Source organism: Gymnoscopelus braueri (assembly GCF_963280865.1).
Source record: "Gymnoscopelus braueri genome assembly, chromosome: 22".
Classification (NCBI taxonomy): domain Eukaryota; kingdom Metazoa; phylum Chordata; class Actinopteri; order Myctophiformes; family Myctophidae; genus Gymnoscopelus; species Gymnoscopelus braueri.
Genome location: NC_137624.1, coordinates 21,900,388 through 21,920,132, shown reverse-complemented (window position 1 = coordinate 21,920,132; position 19,745 = coordinate 21,900,388). Strand labels below are relative to the sequence as shown.

At 40.3% G+C, this 19,745-nt stretch overlaps 1 protein-coding gene across 3 annotated transcripts in view; it reads right to left on the bottom strand.

Annotated features, from left to right (window-relative positions):
• kcnn2 (potassium calcium-activated channel subfamily N member 2) overlaps positions 1 to 19,745 on the bottom strand; it is a gene marked incomplete at its 5' end in the record, with an annotated part of 30,030 nt that overhangs the window by 5,162 nt on the left and 5,123 nt on the right. For all 3 annotated transcript variants that reach the window (XM_080420475.1, XM_080420476.1, XM_080420477.1), the window contains 5 exons: positions 395 to 464; positions 7,895 to 8,022; positions 8,213 to 8,323; positions 9,138 to 9,279; positions 10,081 to 10,499. In XM_080420475.1, the coding sequence (XP_080276601.1) occupies positions 395 to 464; positions 7,895 to 8,022; positions 8,213 to 8,323; positions 9,138 to 9,279; positions 10,081 to 10,499 (870 nt within the window). The remainder of the gene's footprint in view (positions 1 to 394; positions 465 to 7,894; positions 8,023 to 8,212; positions 8,324 to 9,137; positions 9,280 to 10,080; positions 10,500 to 19,745) is intronic.

The following is a 19,745-nucleotide window of genomic DNA, read 5'->3' as shown; positions in this document are numbered from 1 at the left end:
AAAACGTAGTTTTAGTGAACCAGACGGTTTTTTCTTTTCTCGTTTTGTGCTTCCCGTTAATTTTGTTAGGGAGACCTGTCATGAATAATGTCATTGACACTGTAAAACAAAACGAAGAAAGTCAGGGCAAACCTCATAGATCCACGTGTCAGGCAATGCGAAAAACAACTTAAATCACACAGCTTGACCTTGTGTTAATGACCATACTAAAAGCCTGTCTGTTTATTTGACACCTGTAGACTTTCATTGCATTACACAAAACAAATTAATCTAATGAATTAGCATGCATTTGATACCATCACACAAACCAATGCAACGTTTCAAGCTAGATGCCCATCCTTAATGTACAATGCAAAATGTCCATAACTAACAGTAAACTGTTAGTCTAGCTTACCTTAGCAAGGTCCACTAGTGAGTTTGCTTGGTCATTCAGCTTGCGTTGCTCCATTTTAACACTTCTCAATCTGAACACAAGACCATTCAGAACCCAATAAATAATGCTATCAGAGTTAATGAATCGATTTGTGCACACACAAGGCATACACACGGAGAACACTCCTAAGGACATGCATAGAATGTGTGTAGAGAATGCAGGGGTTGATATGGGGGTCAGTCTGTTTGGTTCAGCTGCATGCAAGTGGAAAGAAGGTCACAAAAAGAGAAATCTGCCGTAGACACTTAGACCTGAGTTGGTTCTGTACGCCTTTCCCCGCCCTCTACACCAAAAACAGCCGATCTACAAGCTCACAATGCGTCGCTTGTAGATCGGCAGTTTTTTTGCAAATGTTCACCCCAGAATATTGATGCTGGGGTTCAAGTGGTTAGAGGAGAATGTGAACATCTCTACGTCTCTGTAGGGATATCTAATGAAGGAACGGGGAAGATCTACACGGTAAAATCCTGAGTGTTAATTGAACTCTGACAGTGTGCAAATGTAACCAAATGGACCCGTATAAGGGCCTGTGTATTCTCATCATATAATAACCTATTTTATATGCACTGTATTAATACATTCCTGATTTCTTGACATACCTGTTTGTTACATCACAATCTCTTGTGATGTAAACACACACACACACACGCGCACGCGCACACGCACACACACACACACACACACACACACACACACACACACACACACACACTAAAGGTTTCATCTGGAGGTCAAAGTAAGGTTGCTCTTTTTAATTTGATTAGTACATAATCCAAAAAGCCATATATAAAGCGCAGAAAGGCAGAACACTATCCTTTTAATCCCTGACACTAAGATGATGCTAAGAAGTGCATTCATTTGGATAAAATATATTGGTTATAATATGCATTTTCTGCTGTCAAAATGTAGAAGATTTTAACAGACATCAGTTTAGCAGCCTATACAGTAATCTTGTATGTTTTATTCTGGATAGGAAAAAACAAAACAAACACATTGCTGGTAAGATAAAATCTTATGTGAGATTTTGATCTCGTCAATTATATTGATTTGTGGGATAAAGAAACTGTTGGTATGGAACACATCTAATCACCCAAATATCCTATTTCCAGAGTCTCACCTAATCCATATACCAGGCTTAAATAATTCACGTGCCTTGTTTAATTAGGCTTCTAAAGACAGTGTTTTCACTCAAGGTCTCTGGGGGGTTGGAAACTGCAACTGTGCAGTATTCTGGAGTCTGGACCACACGCTGCAAAATCCTGAGTGCTGATGAACTCAGAGAGTGTAAAGATGGACCACTGGGTCCATTTATACACTTTCAATTTGGATTTTGCAGTGGATTTGATGTTTTAAGATATCAGGGTGTTTTTTTTCTTCTACTGCCCACACCCATGCATGCACTGGGGACAATAAAAAGGCCAAGCCAGCTGTAGCAGGCACTATAACATCAATGAGTAGCCAGCTCTTTAAGCCTGAGTTATACTTACTTTCACGTAGGTGTCACACACCGAAAATAGTCGATCTACAAGCTCACAGTGTGTTGCAGTGTGACACGTCGTGAGCTTATAGATCTTTTATTTTTTAGTGCGCGACACCACCGTGGAACCAAGTACAAATCAGGGGTTTGTCTTTGATCAAACTGTCTAGATTTAGGCTATTGCTCTAAAACCTGAATTCTCTTAAAGTAAATTAGATTGAGTGAAACTGATGACAGTAAAGCGTAGATCAAGAAAGAAAGAAAGGCCAGAGGGGATCTCAGATAATTAGAGTAGATTCACTTGTTCTCATGCAATGCAGGATCATTTTTGTAAGTGTCTTGAAGACAGTCAGAAGTGGAGCAAAAATGACAAGTTAGACCAACAGAGGGCGTCACAGCAACCAAGGATAATACAGGCGAAAATATCCTCACAACTGAAGGGGGGGGGGGGGGGGCAAAATGCTTCACACAGAGCAGACGCTAACACAACTAGAGAATACTCTTGCAAAATAGTATTTTATTATTCAAGTAGTCTGTTGAAAAGAAAAGAAAAATGAAGCAGTCTAAAATGGTGATTTTCATTGTGTTAAATGCCTTTGCTGTTGATGTAAGACCTGTTAGAATTGTGCATTTCACGGTTGGATGACCATTAGCTGTCAGGTGGGGCCGTTGAGAAGTGGAAGTTAGGGTCAGAATGGGGAAGCATACTTGCCCTGTGATTCACTATTCCTGGCCAGTTCTCCTTTTCAATGGAAGCTCTCTAAATCTTTGCTTTGCTATTCATCAGAGGAAAAACAGCTATGCTAAGCTTTTCAATACCCCTTTGAAACTGAATAGTGCTGCATCCTATATTTTTCCTGAGTTGCTTTCTTTGACATGACCCCCGTTTACCTCATTGTGGGAAGACTAATGCTAATTTTTCGTTAGACTAATGGACGGGATGCACATTCCAAGGCTGGTTTCTGTCCAAGACATGCTGTCCCTGAGTAGCTATATTGAATAGTGCTGAGCAGGAGAGAGCCTAACACTGTCATTCATATTTGCTGCCTCTTGGGGAAAACCAGGACAGCTACTTGAGGCTTATCCTGACCTTCTTCTCTTAGGTCATACTCCCGTTTGACACATCCTTCTAAGATCATGAGCTATCAAGAACATGCTTGCCTGTGTGTTATTTCTCCCTTCATATACCTCTTTAAACCTAGTAAAGGGATCCCCAAGGAATAGTACAGTGTGCCAAGGCTGTTGTTTCATTCTTGCCAAAACAGCCATATTTTTATACAGCATATTGAAAGACATAATGGTTGCATACATACAACATAATGCATGTAATGTGTAAAGTGCAACCTTCCAAATAGTCTAGTGACTATGTCAACCTGTCAATTCTGCCTATTGATGCAATAATACACAGGTTTTCAACATTTGTCCTTGGGGGTCCGGGGGGGGGGGGGGGGGGGGGGGGGGGTGGATAGTTAGTAAACAAATGGACTCTTATGGGTCTGTAACTCCAAAGAGTGTACAAATGGGACTAAATGTTCCTAAATTTGTCCTATTCTGGACCAATAAGGGGCCTTTTGGTTCCATTGTACACTCTCAGATTAAAATAACACTGAGGATTTTGCAGTGTAGATTTGGGTCCCAGAGAGATAAAAAAAAAAGAAGAAGATATATATATGAAATAAAATCGTATCAAATGGGGGCCTTGCAATTAAAAAGGTTGAGAATCACTGCAAAGATATACTGTACACTGTATGTCCCTGTGGTTTTGCACTGGACAAGTGTTGTTGCTCTACTACAAGTCATCCAAGAGAGAAATGGCGGGGGCGTTGCTGCAAATGTAGTCACAGGCGTTAACAATGGTTCCACAAGCCGAAAGATGACCCGAGCCCAGAACTGTGTGACTGCATGACTGGCGTAACATGACCTGAGAGATATAGAATATACTTGCTATAGCAGGTCTTTGTCCGCTAACGAGCTCTAACCGTCATCATTCGGTACGTGAAAGCACAGTTGTTTGGAGTTTAATCAGTGGCTTTTCTGATTAAAGAAGTTTTTCATCACATTCATGCAACAATGGAAAGAAAAACACCCTCCATCACAGATAATTGAAATTCACGTTAGGAGCATCTATAGGAGTGTTGTAGTTTTGTATACAGTGTGCAGTATTGCATCTTCTTAGTAACAGGGTGTAAGTTGTTTATAATGTGTTGTAAAATGTGTTCTTCGTAAGTGTTAAAAAAAGCAAGCTTTATTGAGCGTTTTTGTCAAATTGGCATGATATGATAAAATAGCAGTAGATAAAATGAAACATTCTTGAGAAATTGATGATTGTGTCGCATGAAATGTAGCCTTTGCAAGCCCAAAGCATATTTGTGTGCTATGAATTTCACTTATCGATTGAGGGAGTGTAATTTTTAGTCACATTTAGTCACATCTCATTGAGTTCAAAGACAAGCTTCTCGTTAGCATGCACACAACAGCTCTGCAGCTACATGTGAGGCGAAGACTTACTTTCGAGCTCTATTGCATTGTGTTGACACAAACGGGAAAAAAAGGAAACATAAAGTAGACAAATGAATTATTACAACATCAGATAGACATATTCAGATGGCAGAATCTGTTAAGGTCTGGCTGCTGCAACCCTCATCCCTCTGCTGTCCTCTCACTTCTAAACAGCAGTGACAATGATTTTCAAAAGATTTTAACCTTACAGTTGTATATACATTAAAAAAAACAGTATAGGGTATTAGAGACATGTGGAAACGCACACCCAATAGTGGTGAGGTGCTGGCTATCAGGAATAACAGCGAGGTCAGTGAGGGAGATGCAGCACATTAAACATTTAAATCTAGCCGATCTACAAGCTCACAACGCGTTGCAATGATACGCATTGTGAGCATGTAAGATCTGCTATTTTCGCCAAACGTTAGCCCCAGAATAGGGTTTCTATGCTTTCAACCTGGCGTGCCTATTTGGGCATGTCATTATAGGCTGACATTTTTAAACAGATTTACGATTTTTCTAAAATATTTTATATACAGTAGCAGATCTCCAAGCTCACTACGTTTTATGAGCTTGTGCGTTGCTACTCTTGAAAGAAAATGTAAAGTATAAAATAAGTGTTTAAAGCTACAGACCAGACAGCTGTCCTTCATACACCAAAGAGAGCTGCAGAGAATCAACCACACTAAAAGCATACTTTGATGAAGGTTTTGATCTAGTCCCCTCACATCCAGACGCCTGGCTGTAGTGGACTTCAGTTCACATACACTCTTCGGTAATATTAATGTTGATCAAGCTTTGATCAAGAAGAAAGACATAATGATAATTGACTTGACATTTACAGTTTACATTAACAAGTGGCCGAATGAACTCTGACTGTCCCTTCGTAAACCCTTCACTTCGCTTGTTGTTGGGAATTTTCTAGTCATCTAAACAGAGACTACTATGTAAACATAGAGACTGTATCTAAACACCGACACTGTATCACAGCCTCTGCCTAAACTTTAGGCTATGATAAACTTCGAAGCCTTTGGGCCCTAAAAAGGCTTTGAACAACAATAAAAACATATTTTCAACCCAAAAAAAAGACATACCGTAGATGCTAAACGTGTCAACACGTTATTCAGTTGAGAATACAGCATTTTTGACATACAACACAGTTGTTGTTCACACATACTGTATGAATTAGCCTTAAGACTTGCCTCTACAAGTCATGCAGGCTTGCAGCCTACTTAATAATCAAAGATACAAACACTCCCTCCTCGTGCACAAACCAGTCTGTCTTTAACCTATCTGAATCTGTATCAAAAGATATCGGAAAGACATGACAACATGCTGAGTATTTGTCCTTGCGTACGCAGCAGGAACTATATATTTTTTTAACCACTGAATCTGGTTCTTTTGTAGATTTGGCTTTAGCTTCAAGGGATTTCCATTATTAGGTTGTCCTAGAGAACAGGGGGTGGACATGAGATGTTGTCATCGGCACGACAAATAGCCCGAATACAACACTAAGGACATAATAACTTGACAAAGCAACCATAACAAAAGGCTATTAAACGGCAATATCTCGGATGGGGGTTGCAGCAGCAGACAATATTCTCTACCATATAATTGAACCTCTTAATGCCTTTTGAAAACAAACAATGTACATTCAAAAGATACATGAGCAAATCAAAGTTGCACACGGGAAACCACGCAAACCCAGTTACATACATAAAATCACAAACTAAAAAAGAAAAAAAGAAACAAGAAACCAAACAAACAGGGAGAATTGTACTCAAGACTAATCTGCATAATATGTCATAACCAGTCATGATCGTGGTGTAAGTCTATGCAGATTTCCCTTTAGCATCGAGCATCTTGGTTGCAACTTACTGAAAGAAGGTTGAAGGTAGCTTATACTTGAAAAAAAAACTCACCAAAATGAAGATGTAACTCAAATCAATACTGTGTTGGAGATGGGTAGCTCTCACGCCTGATTCATACTTAGTCGCACGGTGGTGTCGCACGGCGTAAATAGACGACCTATAAGCTCACAACGCGTCGCATCCGCAACGCGTTGTGAGCTTGCAGGTCGGCTATTTTCAGCGCACGATGCCGTTGTGCATGGGGCATAAATTAGACACCAGGAGGTCCCAGGAGACCCACTAAGAGCCTCACCGACAGGTAAATGTCTGACCAACCAGTAGAAAATGGGAATGGCAGATGTGTCAGCCTGATATCTGACCCACAGCTAAAGTGCACAAGGACAGACAATTACCAACCTGACAGCAGGATGCAAGAGATAGATAGATAGATAGATAGAAAAAATGGATAGATAGATAGATAGATAGATAGATAGATAGATAGATAGATAGATAGATAGATAGATAGATAGATAGATAGATAGATAGATAGATAGATAGATAGATAGATAGATAGATAGATAGATAGATAGATAGATAGATATATAGATAGATAGATAGATAGATAGATAGATAGATAGATAGATAGATAGATAGATAGATAGACAGATAGACAGATAGACAGATAGACAGATAGACAGATAGATAATTAGGTGTTCTAGAATATTGTACTGCTGTGACTTCTGTAAATCTTTGAACACTTTAAGAGTAATTGAGTTTTAAGAGAATCTCTGCTAACCTGTGAATGAAAGGAATAATGCATATCCAGGACAACTGACATGGTTTATGATTGATGATCAGAGGTGACCAATGATTCAAAGTCAATAAAATGTTCTCCATGATTTAGGAAAGAAAGATGATAGGAAGCATGAAATAATTACACAAGTGTCATATTAGGTATGTAGTTATTCCTGTTTTTGTTAGAACTTCCCATACCGAAATTAACAGTTAATTTAGCCTTAAAGGAGTAGTTCACCCAAAAAAAAACTTATTTTCTGTCCATTACACACTCCATGAAGCATTGAATTCGTGGAGATTTTTAGTTTTTTGTCGCATTCCTAAGCCAATAATTTGATATTAAAGTCTCCTTTGAGTCTCCTACTGGATACATTAGCATTTTTCCGCTGGTCATCAAATTATTGACATAGGAAATGCAACAAAAACAAAAAAATCTCCATGGATTCAATGCTTCATGGGGTGTGCAATTGATAGAAGATAAGTAATTTTTTTGGGTGAACTACTCCTTTAATTAGAATTACATTTCCCAAGAAAATGCTTGTAAATATACTAAATGTTTACACTGTTTACCTTTGGAGAATAATCTCTATGTCAGCTAATTGTCTTTATATTAGATTCATTAATATAAAGTAAATCAGGTGTCAGTCAGGTGAAACAAGCGTATGAATACAAAAATCATTCAATTTCAACAGACATTCTGTTTTGCTACAGGTGTCAAACAATTCAGATTTCAGGTTTGTACTTACTCCACAAGTTTGCCAAAGGAACTTTCTGCTGGACAAAACGTTTAAATTATACCAACATGACAGGCAGGGTCAAAGCTGAGAGGGTGGTACCTACTGGTGAATGGCTTGGAGGAATTTCCTCTGGTGCTTTCTGACTCTGGCATGATCCATTTTCCTCACCAGTTTGGTGTTCTTGTAGATGAGCCAAGTCTCCCTGAGAACATTCGCAGCTGTATTTTTCACCTAAACCACGAGGGGAAAGGGAAAAAAAACAACAACAACAACAACAATTACTTTCATTACTTTCAATCTGGCATCCTTATTTTGAGCATGCCATACATAATAGGCAATAAAATAAAATACAATAAAATTAAAAAGTATCTTAACTCAAATATGATGTTATGAAGTCAATGAGACGGAGGATTTTACTTACTCTTTTTGTTAGCTGGGTGTCCATCATAAAATTATGGACATGTTTTTCAGCTTTGGTTAATTCCAGTTTCTTCGCCACCACTGCTACCACTAAGGCCGTGCAGCCAGCACCCTGTAAAATGACAGAACTATAAACATGGCATTCATACTGCATGGCATTCATACTGCATGTTTCATCTGTTTGTCAAAAGTTAATTAAGCTGGAAAGTTACGATAAGCAGAAACAAAGAGCATTATGGAATCTGCATATGGAATCATCAATCACAAAATAGCCAATTATGCCTCTGTCTTTCTCCCAATTTAGTCATCTTGCCAATTAACTCCGCCACACACATTTCTGTGTTGTCCCTGATTGATAGTGTACCTTACTGGCTCACTTACCAGTGAGTGAGAGTAGTCCAACGGGGAGGATGTAGGACCTCCGTCCTACTCCTCCCGTTCAACATTCCCCGCTGACAGGTGCCGACCCCAGCCCGTAGGAGGACATGCAGTGACAAAGATCGCCCTCCCTGCCTGGATTCCCTCACTGGATTTGAACCCCTACACTCCAATCGTGGGCAGGTACCATACCGCTGCGCCACCCAAGTGGCCACAAAATGCACATTTACAAGTATTGACTGACAAAGTAAGGAAACGGTAGTACTTTCTGGTCCCTGGGGGGGGGAATTGTTTTTTTTGCTTCACCATGCTGATGGCTGCTCAGATAGCACTGATGAGGGCACGGTTTAGGGTTAAGTGTCTTGCTCAGGGACACTTCGACACATACACTGGGCGATGCAATTCCCAGTGTATGTGTCGACGGCCTCTCTACCTACTCATTTTTGGCCGCCCTAAGTATACTCTCAGGAACACAATACATTTCTGAATTCTATAAATTGAGGCAATAGCAATTGAACTGTGTCATCACTAGAACTATATCTTCTCACCATAATGCCAGTCAGGAGGCAGACTCCTTTTCCACAGTATGTGTTGGGGACCATGTCCCCATATCCAATGGTTAGAAAAGTGATTGAGATCAACCACATGGCTCCTAGAAAGTTGCTGGTTATGTCCTGGCTGTCGTGGTATCTGTAATCAAAAATACATTAGCTTGCGAAACCTATAGGCACATGGGAAATCAACCACATCCTCCAACTCCTCTATCCATTCATGATTAATTCAGAAGTTAAAAGACTGCCGTCAGCACATAATCCTAAATGACATCCGAGGAAATAAAATTGTAGGGATACCTATCTGTTTGTGAAAAGCTCTTATCTAACTTCATTATGCAACATGAGCTAAGATCTCTTCTCGTTGATCCATGCATGTGTTTGGGGAGCGGGATTATGTTCCCTCAACCAAAAATAGCCAATCTACAAGCTCACAATGCATTGCAGTGTGCCACACTGAACTTGTAGATCCGTTATTTTCTGTACACGCCACCAGTGTGCAAACAAGTATAAAGGGCCCTTAACCCCAACCCCAACTCCAACCCCAACCCTTAAAGGGATAGTTCACCCAAAACATAACTTTTTTCTATCGTTACCCCAGGGAGACTTGAATTCGTGGATACAATAATTTGATGACCAGCGGACCGGTAGGCAGCGGTTCCGGTAGGAGACACAAAGGAGACTCTTTGTGTCTCCTACCGGAACCTCTGCCGGTCATCAAATTATTGACTTGGGAATGGGACAAAAACAAAACAATATCCATGAATTCAAGTCTCCATGGGGTGACTAATCGATGGAAAAAAAGTCATTTTGGGGGTGAACTATCCCTTTAAGCTGAGGAAACATAGGGCTGAGGGACCATAGAGCTGTGTCCGAATCTGTGTCTGGGTCCTATTCATATTTTCACAAAGCAAAGTGTGAGACGGGCGGCTCCAAGCACCTCTCGCATGCTCTGACAGTCCACGCTGCGATGATCCACAACGAGATGGTGAAGACCAGGAGCACGGTTCCAGGGCAGATGGTCATGAGGGTCTTCATCACAAAGCGGGTGTTAAAGTTGATCTTGTTAAGCGCGCCGATGCTGCGTGACGAGGCGTCCGTGAAGAGCTTGCTGTGCAGCAGCATGACACGAGCAATGAGGTACAGCCGCAGGAACATGGGGATTGACAGGATGATATCCACGTCCGCATCTGTCTTGGAGGGCGTGTAGGTGAACGCCAAACGTGCCGTCCAGGTGAACGTGTAGTTCCCCGGGATGGGATGGATGGCGCACACCAGGATCTCCAAGCAGATGAAGAAAATTCGCTCATAGGTCATGGCTATCCTCCAGTCATCAGCTGCATTGTCCACCATGAATAACTGCAAAGCAAAATGAACACGTGTTGTTAACATGGTGTTTAAGTAGCAAACTGGAACCCTGGCATCCCCTATTCTGGGGCAAACATTCTGCAAATAGCTGATCTACAAGCTCACAATGTGACACGTTGCAACGTATTGTGAGCTTGTCGCTGTTGAGGGAAAACTTTAAAGGGACTAATACAGTATAGAGCCCCGGTGACTCCGGTCAACTAAGTATATAGGGTTTAAGCGGCTAATTATTGGTAAAAACAGAATTGAGAGAAATTAGTTTGCGCTCTTGTTAAATAGGGTGCGTAATCAGGTCATAGAAATGCTCGCACATGCAAGACAGGTCAAGAAAGGAACACTCTCTTTCTTGAAGTGTTGGTCTTTTCCTGTCTCTCTTTTAAAAAATATTAGTATTTTATTTAAACCTGAATTACAATAAGTCACAAGGAGCCTAAAGTCTCAATTAACATTTTGTATTTTGTTTTGTTAAGTTATCGAGTGTTATATTAGCAGTAAAACCGTTCAGCCAAACTGTAAGGGTTAGGGAGCATGTGGTAAGCATTTTCAGCTTCAAAGCGTTATACTGATGAGAACATCTGCCATCACCACATTAGCATAGCTTCTTGTCTCTTGGCCTCACAGACCAGAAGGTCGGCCATTTCACTGGGGAGTTTCACTCCTCTTCAGCACTCTCTTCCACCCTATCCTCTTCCGATTTTCGGCGCGTGACTCCATCGTATGACGAAGAATAAATCAGGCTTTTATCACTCTATTCTGCCTCTTCTGGTGCATACCCTTGCTCTTTTTTTCTCCCCTTCCTCCCCTCCCTCCATCATTTTCAATCCAATCTAGCACTTTCTATCAGGTCCAGGATTCATTGCTCAATGCACTGCAAAATCTTGAGTGTCCATTTAACCCTGAGAGTTATAGTGAATGTACACTCAGGACTTTGCCGTGTATATCCACCCCAAAGACCACCATAGTCAACTACAATTGTAGTGGAGTCATACGTATATTTACCTCTGAGATGTAGTATGAGGTGTAAGAATTGAAAAATGAAAATACTCAAGTAAAGTAAAAGCACCTCAACACTGTACTTAAGTACAATACTTAAGTAAACCACCACTGCACATTCATCACTATCAGGCTATGTTAGCTTCCACTGCATTTTTCCAAATAACTCCTTTTTATGACAAGCAATGCTGAAGCGTCTCCTCACTCCAAGGTCCTCTGCCTGTATACGGGCCGTCACAAGTGGCAGCAGATATTTCACGAAATGTTGCTCTCAGCAAATTCAAGAAGACTTTTCTTGGTAGCTGAAGCTACAGCAGTGGTTCTCTAACTTTTTCATGTCAAGGACCCCCATCAAAAAAATATGTTGTGACTGGGACCCTCATACAAGATTTTTGTTGTTAACATGTGTAAAAAGTATTCCAAATATTCCAACATTCTTTTGAAAATAGCAGATCTACAAGCACACAACCCACAAAGTCGCATCGTGACACGTTATAGATCGGCTATTTTCAAACAGCTGATGTATAGGTTTAAAGTAGTTAAACTGATTTTGATTAGCCAATTTTGCTGTTGACCCCTAGAACCCACTCAAGGACCCCTGGGGGTCCCCGGACCTCACTTTGAGAATCACTGATCTAGTACAAACTGATCCAGCATAAACTATCGATCAAAAGTGGAAAAAGTATGCCTTCAGAGACCATATCTTGACTGAAACTATTTTGTAACGCTTTGTAATTAAATAAGCAACTTGTAGCGATATCTGCCAGATCAATTAAAAGACAGCTACAGTATGCAAATATGTTTTTGTCTCACTATTGATATCTCCTGAAACAACATCTCCAAAATTAGTGTGTACCCCAATCGAAACAAGCCAATAGCTTTCTTGTTGTTTTTTTTTAACTGTACTTTCATGTGCAAACTTCTAATAAAGTATTCAATCAATCAAGTCTGGTGCATCTTGGCTCTGCAAAGCATGTGATTTGCATTTTCAATGTCTAAGAGTGAATTAGGTTCAAATACAGCATGCAGTAGACAAATGTGTTACTATATTCAGTCAAAAGCACAAGTTTTTTTTTAACTGTACTTTCATGTGCAAACTTCTAATAAAGTATTCAATCAATCAAGTCTGGTGCATCTTGGCTCTGCAAAGCATGTGATTTGCATTTTCAATGTCTAAGAGTGAATAAGGTTCAAATACAGCATGCAGTAGACAAATGTGTTACTATATTCAGTCAAAAGCACAAGTTTTAATATTTCAGATATGTCTCTGAGCAAAAAAAGGGCAATAAATAAACCAAGAAGTCATACATTTTGACTTGACATCCTGCAAACAAGTCTCCTATTTAGTTTAACTCTGAATTTCTCATCAGAGTGCGGGAAAAAAACGTCCAATTGCTTGAAGTGTAATGGGATGAGTGACCCAGATTGTATATTTGGAGGTGATGCATTACACAAAATCTTGAATGACGGAAATGGAATTACAGTATATCTCCTGCGGCCATAGAAAGCTTTTATTCAACATGCTGTGGATCAAAGCCATGAGGAAATTACATACAGTATGTACACCCACTGAAAATTATGTTAGATCCACCTGCACATCACAGACACATGAGTGTTCGACATGCTACAGCCTCATGATTTCACACGCACCTTGATACTATAGCACCGCCATATCAACCAACCATCAACATTCTTTCAAAACAGTATATTGTATATAGTATAACGTGTATTGAGCTTACAGATCGGCTATTTTCAAGTAGCTGAAATAAGAATCAGGCTGTGGTTAACACAAAGACCTTTGATTATTCACGCAAATGCTAATTCATAGCCCATTTTCAAGCCAAACAAGAACCACCAAAAACTGGTGGCTGGCTGCTCAGAGCAAACTGGCAGCTCAAAGCAAACAAATCGTGCATGACAAAAACAAGACAAGTGGACATGCAAGCAATGCAGCATTTTCAAACAAATAAGCCATATTCCTGCAAAAACAGCACAGCTCCTGAAAAGCACCATAAAGCCACAATAAATGTGTCTATGAAGATTTTTTTTTTAAACTGAAGTCGTTTAAAGGTTTCATAAGTAGTTGTTCTTTTCACACACGTTCACTAGTGCTTAATTATATGTGCCAAAAATAGACGCGAGCACTGTGAGCCTGCAGGTGAGCTTGCTATTTTCGGCGCGTGACACGGCCGCACGACAAAGTATAAATCAGGCCTCACGCTCCTCGAAGACACTGACATCTGTCAGAGATGTGTGTAACTCTAACCAGAGCCCTTCTTGTTAAGCTTTCCAAGGGAGTGTAATTTAGACATGGAAACACAAGCTGCTCCTGCACTGTGACAAACGCTCTCTAACTCCCCAGAACGACGCTGTGAAAACAGCAAAAACACATTTGTTTGCACACACAGAGAAAGGCTTTCATTTTGTATTGGACTAGCCCTATCCTGTCACAAAGGCATTTATAAAAGTTTGTTGCCTCAAAACAATGTAATTAAACATTTAAACCTGGGTTGCGAAAGAAAAGCCTACTTGGTGGGTAAAAGCAATTATGCTAATGGCTGACCTGAAATACAATACTGAAGGGCTCTTTACCGCTAAGCATCAAATATTCCATGCCAGTGGCAGAACCAATACTTATAATGGGGGGCGGCATACACTGGGAATAATAATTAGAAATGTGTATGTTGTGTGGTGGATTGTGATGTCTGATGACTAGAGACTCAAGCCTCAAAAAGAAAGGGTCCACCGAGGCTGATATATAATATCACAGCATGGAGTTAATGAACTAGTACATTTCTATACCAGGTAGCTTAAGTACTGTAGGCAGACAGACAGACAGACAGACAGACAGACAGACAGACAGACAGACAGACAGACAGACAGACAGACAGACAGACAGACAGACAGACAGACAGACAGACAGACAGACAGACAGACAGACAGACAGACAGACAGTGGGACGGATGCAAGCACGCACGCATGCACGCACACACACACACACACACACACACACACACACACACACACACACGCATCAAGTTCCTCTATGAGAGACTAGCTGATACACTTGACGTCCCACAAGCCAAGCACTAGCATGGCACAATAGATGTCTGGACATAAAGAGCATTGGGTGACCAATTCTAACCACGGCCAACTACTACATAGTACACAAATGGACCCTTACAGGTCCATTTGGTTCCATTTATACACTCTTCAGAGTTGAATTAACACTGAGGATTTTAATGTGTACTAACTGTTAGCTCTCAGAGAGCTGGCTTGTCATCTCATTGTTAAGCCTAATTTATGCTCTGTTGCACGACGGTGTCGCACGTAGAAAAGACTTACAAGCTCACAGCGCTTTACATTTCAGGAAATGAAATAAAGAGCCTGTGTTCCAATGGATAGTACTACTAGTACTTTTCATTGGTTAAATATTTATAAAATCCAAAGAAACTCTTATCCACTTTCAACCTGGCATCCCTATTTTGGGAATGCATTTTATAGGAGAACATTTTGTTCTAAAACACATGTTCTAAAATAGTGAAAATAGCAGATATACAAAATCACGGCTATTTTTGCTACATTTGTGCGACACGGTCATTCGACAGAGTGTAAAAGGATGTGCATTAATTTTTGAAATAAAACATAAAAAGATGAAATATGGAGCTACAAGGTTTTTGCCCGACAGTGACAAAGTACTACTTAATCACTGAGAGCACTCTGTGCTGCAAAGTTGTATATACCTTACATGTCGGGGGTTACAGTGTCACCGTGCTGACATTATTCCCCAGATGAAACAATTGACTAGAGTATCTAACAGCATCCTTTATACTGTACAGACTGAAGAAGCTCACCTATGATGCTTGCTGGTTTGGTTACTGTTTTCAGTCTGCTCAATACAACTAATGGAGTCCAGCTCAATATTTAATCTGCGTAATGTGGGGACGTGGAGATCAATCTCATTAGTGAATTAAGTTGAGAGGTTCAGCTCAAGTAGAAATTAATGCAATGGTTTATTTATTATATCAAAGTGAACCACTAAGAGGCCACTTTGCTCTGTAAATGTTGGAAAGGGTTTTGTTTGCCTTTGCATCTGAAATGAAGTTTGACATTTTGGGGAATTTTTATTTTTTTCTTCAGCACCAGATTAACACATAATATAAACTCTTCAGTCCCAATTCAAACGACGGGCACATCTTCCATGTTCACACGATGGTTCTTCAAATGTCATAAACCCCTCTACATATTCGAGTCACGTGCACGAGGTAGCAAACCCTATCAATTAATGATCATTGGGATTCTCAGCCTGTTCGGGGGCTGAGTATCTCTGCCCTTGAAAGCATGTTTGTTGAGTGAAAACATTGAGGTCAGCAGCCAGTGGTGGGTTATCCGACTCCTGTCTAGCATCTCAGGTGGAGGACAGATTCACTGTGAGAAATGCAGAGCATCTCCTGCAGTTACACCGTATCTTTGACAATGACACAGTCAAATCCTCAGTGTTCATTTAACACTGAGAGAGTGCAACCAAATGGACCCGCATTTGGTTGCATGCAAGTGTACACTCTCAGAGTTACAAATGGATAAATGAACACTGAGGATTCTACTGTGTGTGCACAGCACACCACCCAGGGGCAAAGGTGACTATAACCAGGTGCATTTACACAGCTAGCTCATGCATGGGTTTCTATCAAACGATTCAACTGCTGTATCTATTATTGTCTTGTTGGGTGGTAAAAATCTGATGCTCTTTGAATGAGAAGGACATCAATAGCCTACAAGCATTTATCACAAAACAGACAGAACATTTCTCAAAGAATGTTGCTAGTTCTGAAAACTCAGCAAAACTGTCATCGCACGGCGAGAAGAAGAGATAGCGATGGCCTTTATGCAAATGCCCACCGGCAAAGTAATTCTGATATCAGAAGCAAGGTTATTATAGTTAACTAAAATTAGAATAGTATTGTGTGTTTACAAAACTAATGTCAATATTTCATACATAAGCCTAATAATTTCAAACATAAAAAAAAAATCTTTAGAAAGAGTGAAAATAGCAGATCTACAAGCTCAGAGCTATCAGCTATTTTCAAAATAAATTCTGAACTTTTTGAATCTCACCCCTGACAAAAGAAATTACAATAAAAAACAAAAAACTAACACTAAAACTAAAAAAAACTAAAATAAAAAAACCCACTTTGAAAACTATTCAACTAAACTGAAATAAACAATTTAGTCAAAACTAAATAAAAAATAAAAAGTGAAAAATGTGAAAAAGAAAGCTTTGTAAATGTCTTGACTGCCTGCATGCGGATATGATGAACACAAGCCATCTTAGGGAGGGCAGTAACATGCTTAAAGCATTTCTCTGAACTATATAACAGTACTCAACAAATCAAAATCAGACACTCTGCTATTCTTTATCTCTGCTCAATCTGCACACTAAATGGTGCTAAGTAGCACTAGAAGTAGTTCTTTGGCTCATAATCACAAGCTAAACTCTTTTGGAGCTATATAGCACCCATCTTAAAGATGCTATATAGTTGTCAAATGATGCTATAGATCCATTAGATGAATGGTGCATTTATGGTAAATGGTGCATTTCTAAAGTGCCTTCATCCAAAGCGCTTTACAGTGTGCATTACATTCACCCATTCACACACACACCCATGGGCACGCACGCACGCATGCACGCACTCACGCACGCACGCACGCACACACACACATACACACACACACAGACACACACACACACACACACACACACACACACACACACACACACACACACACACACACACACACACACGGAGGAAACCATGCTCAAGGACACTTCGACACTAACACGGAGGAGCGAACCAGGAACCTTCCAATTCCCTATTGGCAGCTCTACCTCCTGAGCCACTGCTTTTTTCTTTTTAATAACAGACATCTTTTGTTTTTTAGATGTGACTAAACTATGGTGAAGAATCAGAGGACCTCTAAAGTAGTCCAGGGACACTCAGCGTTCTTTTAGGGGTCCAAATGGAGGTCTGGTCTGTAACTCTTATGGGGGTCCTTGAAATTAAAAGGCTTGAGAATCACTGGGGGCTTAACTGGTTAATTGTATGGCAGCGGTGATATATAGCACCTCAACCAGCCAAAAGAACTGCTGAAGAACCGCAATTTTTGGTGGGTGTAATGCTGCCTGACAACACTGCGTAAAGGCACCCTCCTTCTGACGGATCTCCCACTGTGAACAGCAGATGTCTGAAACATAACTATGGTATCAGTATCATAGAGTATGGAGTATTGTACTTTGCACAATAGAAATTCTTTGAATCCTTTGAATTCTTTGAAGCTTCTTTGAGTTACAGCAGGGTGTGCAGAAGAACATTACCAACAGATAATAATCTGGGAATCTAGAGAGAGAATGTAGCGCAATCTTTTGATAAATTGTATATCCAATACTCTTGACACGCTAGGTCACCTACAGTATCACTGCCATTTGAATGAATTTATATCCCTATAGTAATCATATCACAGCTGGTGTCCAGGAACTGTACACAGGCTTATATGACTTTAAGATGAAACTTTGGGAGAGAAAATTGCACGTTGCAGTCCACACTGTCAAAATACCCTACAAATGAGAGGGGGCAATCTTCACTGTATAATAATTTGACAAGTAAATCAATTTTAAGGGGTTGTGAGGGAGAATTGTGGTGACATATTTCATCATTGAGCTACTGTACACATCTACATTTGACAGGCATCTGTGCGTACATATGGATGTGCATGCATAATCTATTTCACTGCAGATGCAAACTTGCCCTTACACACAAAACTGTACAGTGCACTTAGGATGATATCCTCTGACAGTATCATAACTAATATATTGTCAACCAATGTGATAATATAACTTTAATAGGCTCATAAACCGGGGGTATTATGCATGAAATAAGTCCCTATAGAGTCACTAAATAGGGAACTTGAGTGTCAGATTTTCGTCCACAAGGTGAAAACAGCTTTATAGCATCACTCCTTCTGAATAAGACAGTGTGATCAGTTGCATAGCCATAGCTAATATTAATTAGGTAAGGGATTGGTCTTTACTAGTTCACAAGAAAATATTATGCACATCCATTTTTGGTGCAGGGCTAAATGAGTTACATCATCAAAGGGAAAAAGTCTGCACAACAGCTTTTCTGCTCCACAATTACTGTGCAAAACCATACATTTGGTCTTTGTCCAGGATGGGTTTTTACCTTAAATAACTGAGCTAGAATGCTCAAGAAGCTTAGTGTGATATCGGACTGAATTGTCAGCAGTCCACTCAGTTCTATGGCCTGGAGGGACCCAGGCAATAAGTAGCTTTCATGTGCATGCGTCAAATTTGGTCAAAGTCACTTCTAGAGTAAGAAACCATTATCAGTTATGGGGAGGTTCCATGCTAATTTAACCACTTAAAGTCTTAAACCATCTATAGTAAACCTAACCTGAGTTGGCTCTATACTTGGTCTGCTCTTTTTGACCCTACATCAAAATGTAGGTGCCACAAGCTCACAACGCGTCACAATGTGACGCGTTGGTGAACGTTCAACAACCAGAATAGGGACGCTAGGGTTCAAGTTGTTAATAAAGATAAGTCAATATGACTGAGTCTGAACTTCAGACTCTGAAGTCAATAACTTGACCAAATCAACCAACCAGAAAACATTAGACGTAACAAAAGTAATAAAAGATGTATATCTGCTATACTTTTGATACTTTTGTGTGATGCTGTAGTATGACACAGTCTACTGTGTCATACTACAGCATCACAGCATCACAATTTATGAAAAAAACACAAAAAGTTAAAATATGGAGATAAGAGGTTTCTACCCGACAGCAACGATATTTACGTTCACATTTATTTTGGGCCTCTGTGTGTGTGTGTGTGTGTGTGTGTGTGTGTGTGTGTGTGTGTGTGTGTGTGTGTGTGTGTGTGTGTGTGTGTGTGTGTGTGTGTGCGTGCGTGCGTGGGTGCGTGCGTGGGTGCGTGCGTGCGTGTGTGTGTGAGAGAGGGGAGGGGGGTATATGTGCATCCACGTGGACTCATCACATTTGTAACTATTCATGAGAGTACAGGGCAGTCTTCAAGAACACGGTCAATTACAATCTAGCAGGGGCAGCTGAAAGCACCCTTAAGTAGCGAATGAAATGAAAGGAATGCAGTGGAGAGGAGAGAGAGGAGAGGAGAGGAGAGGAATGTGAAGGAGAGGAATGTGATGG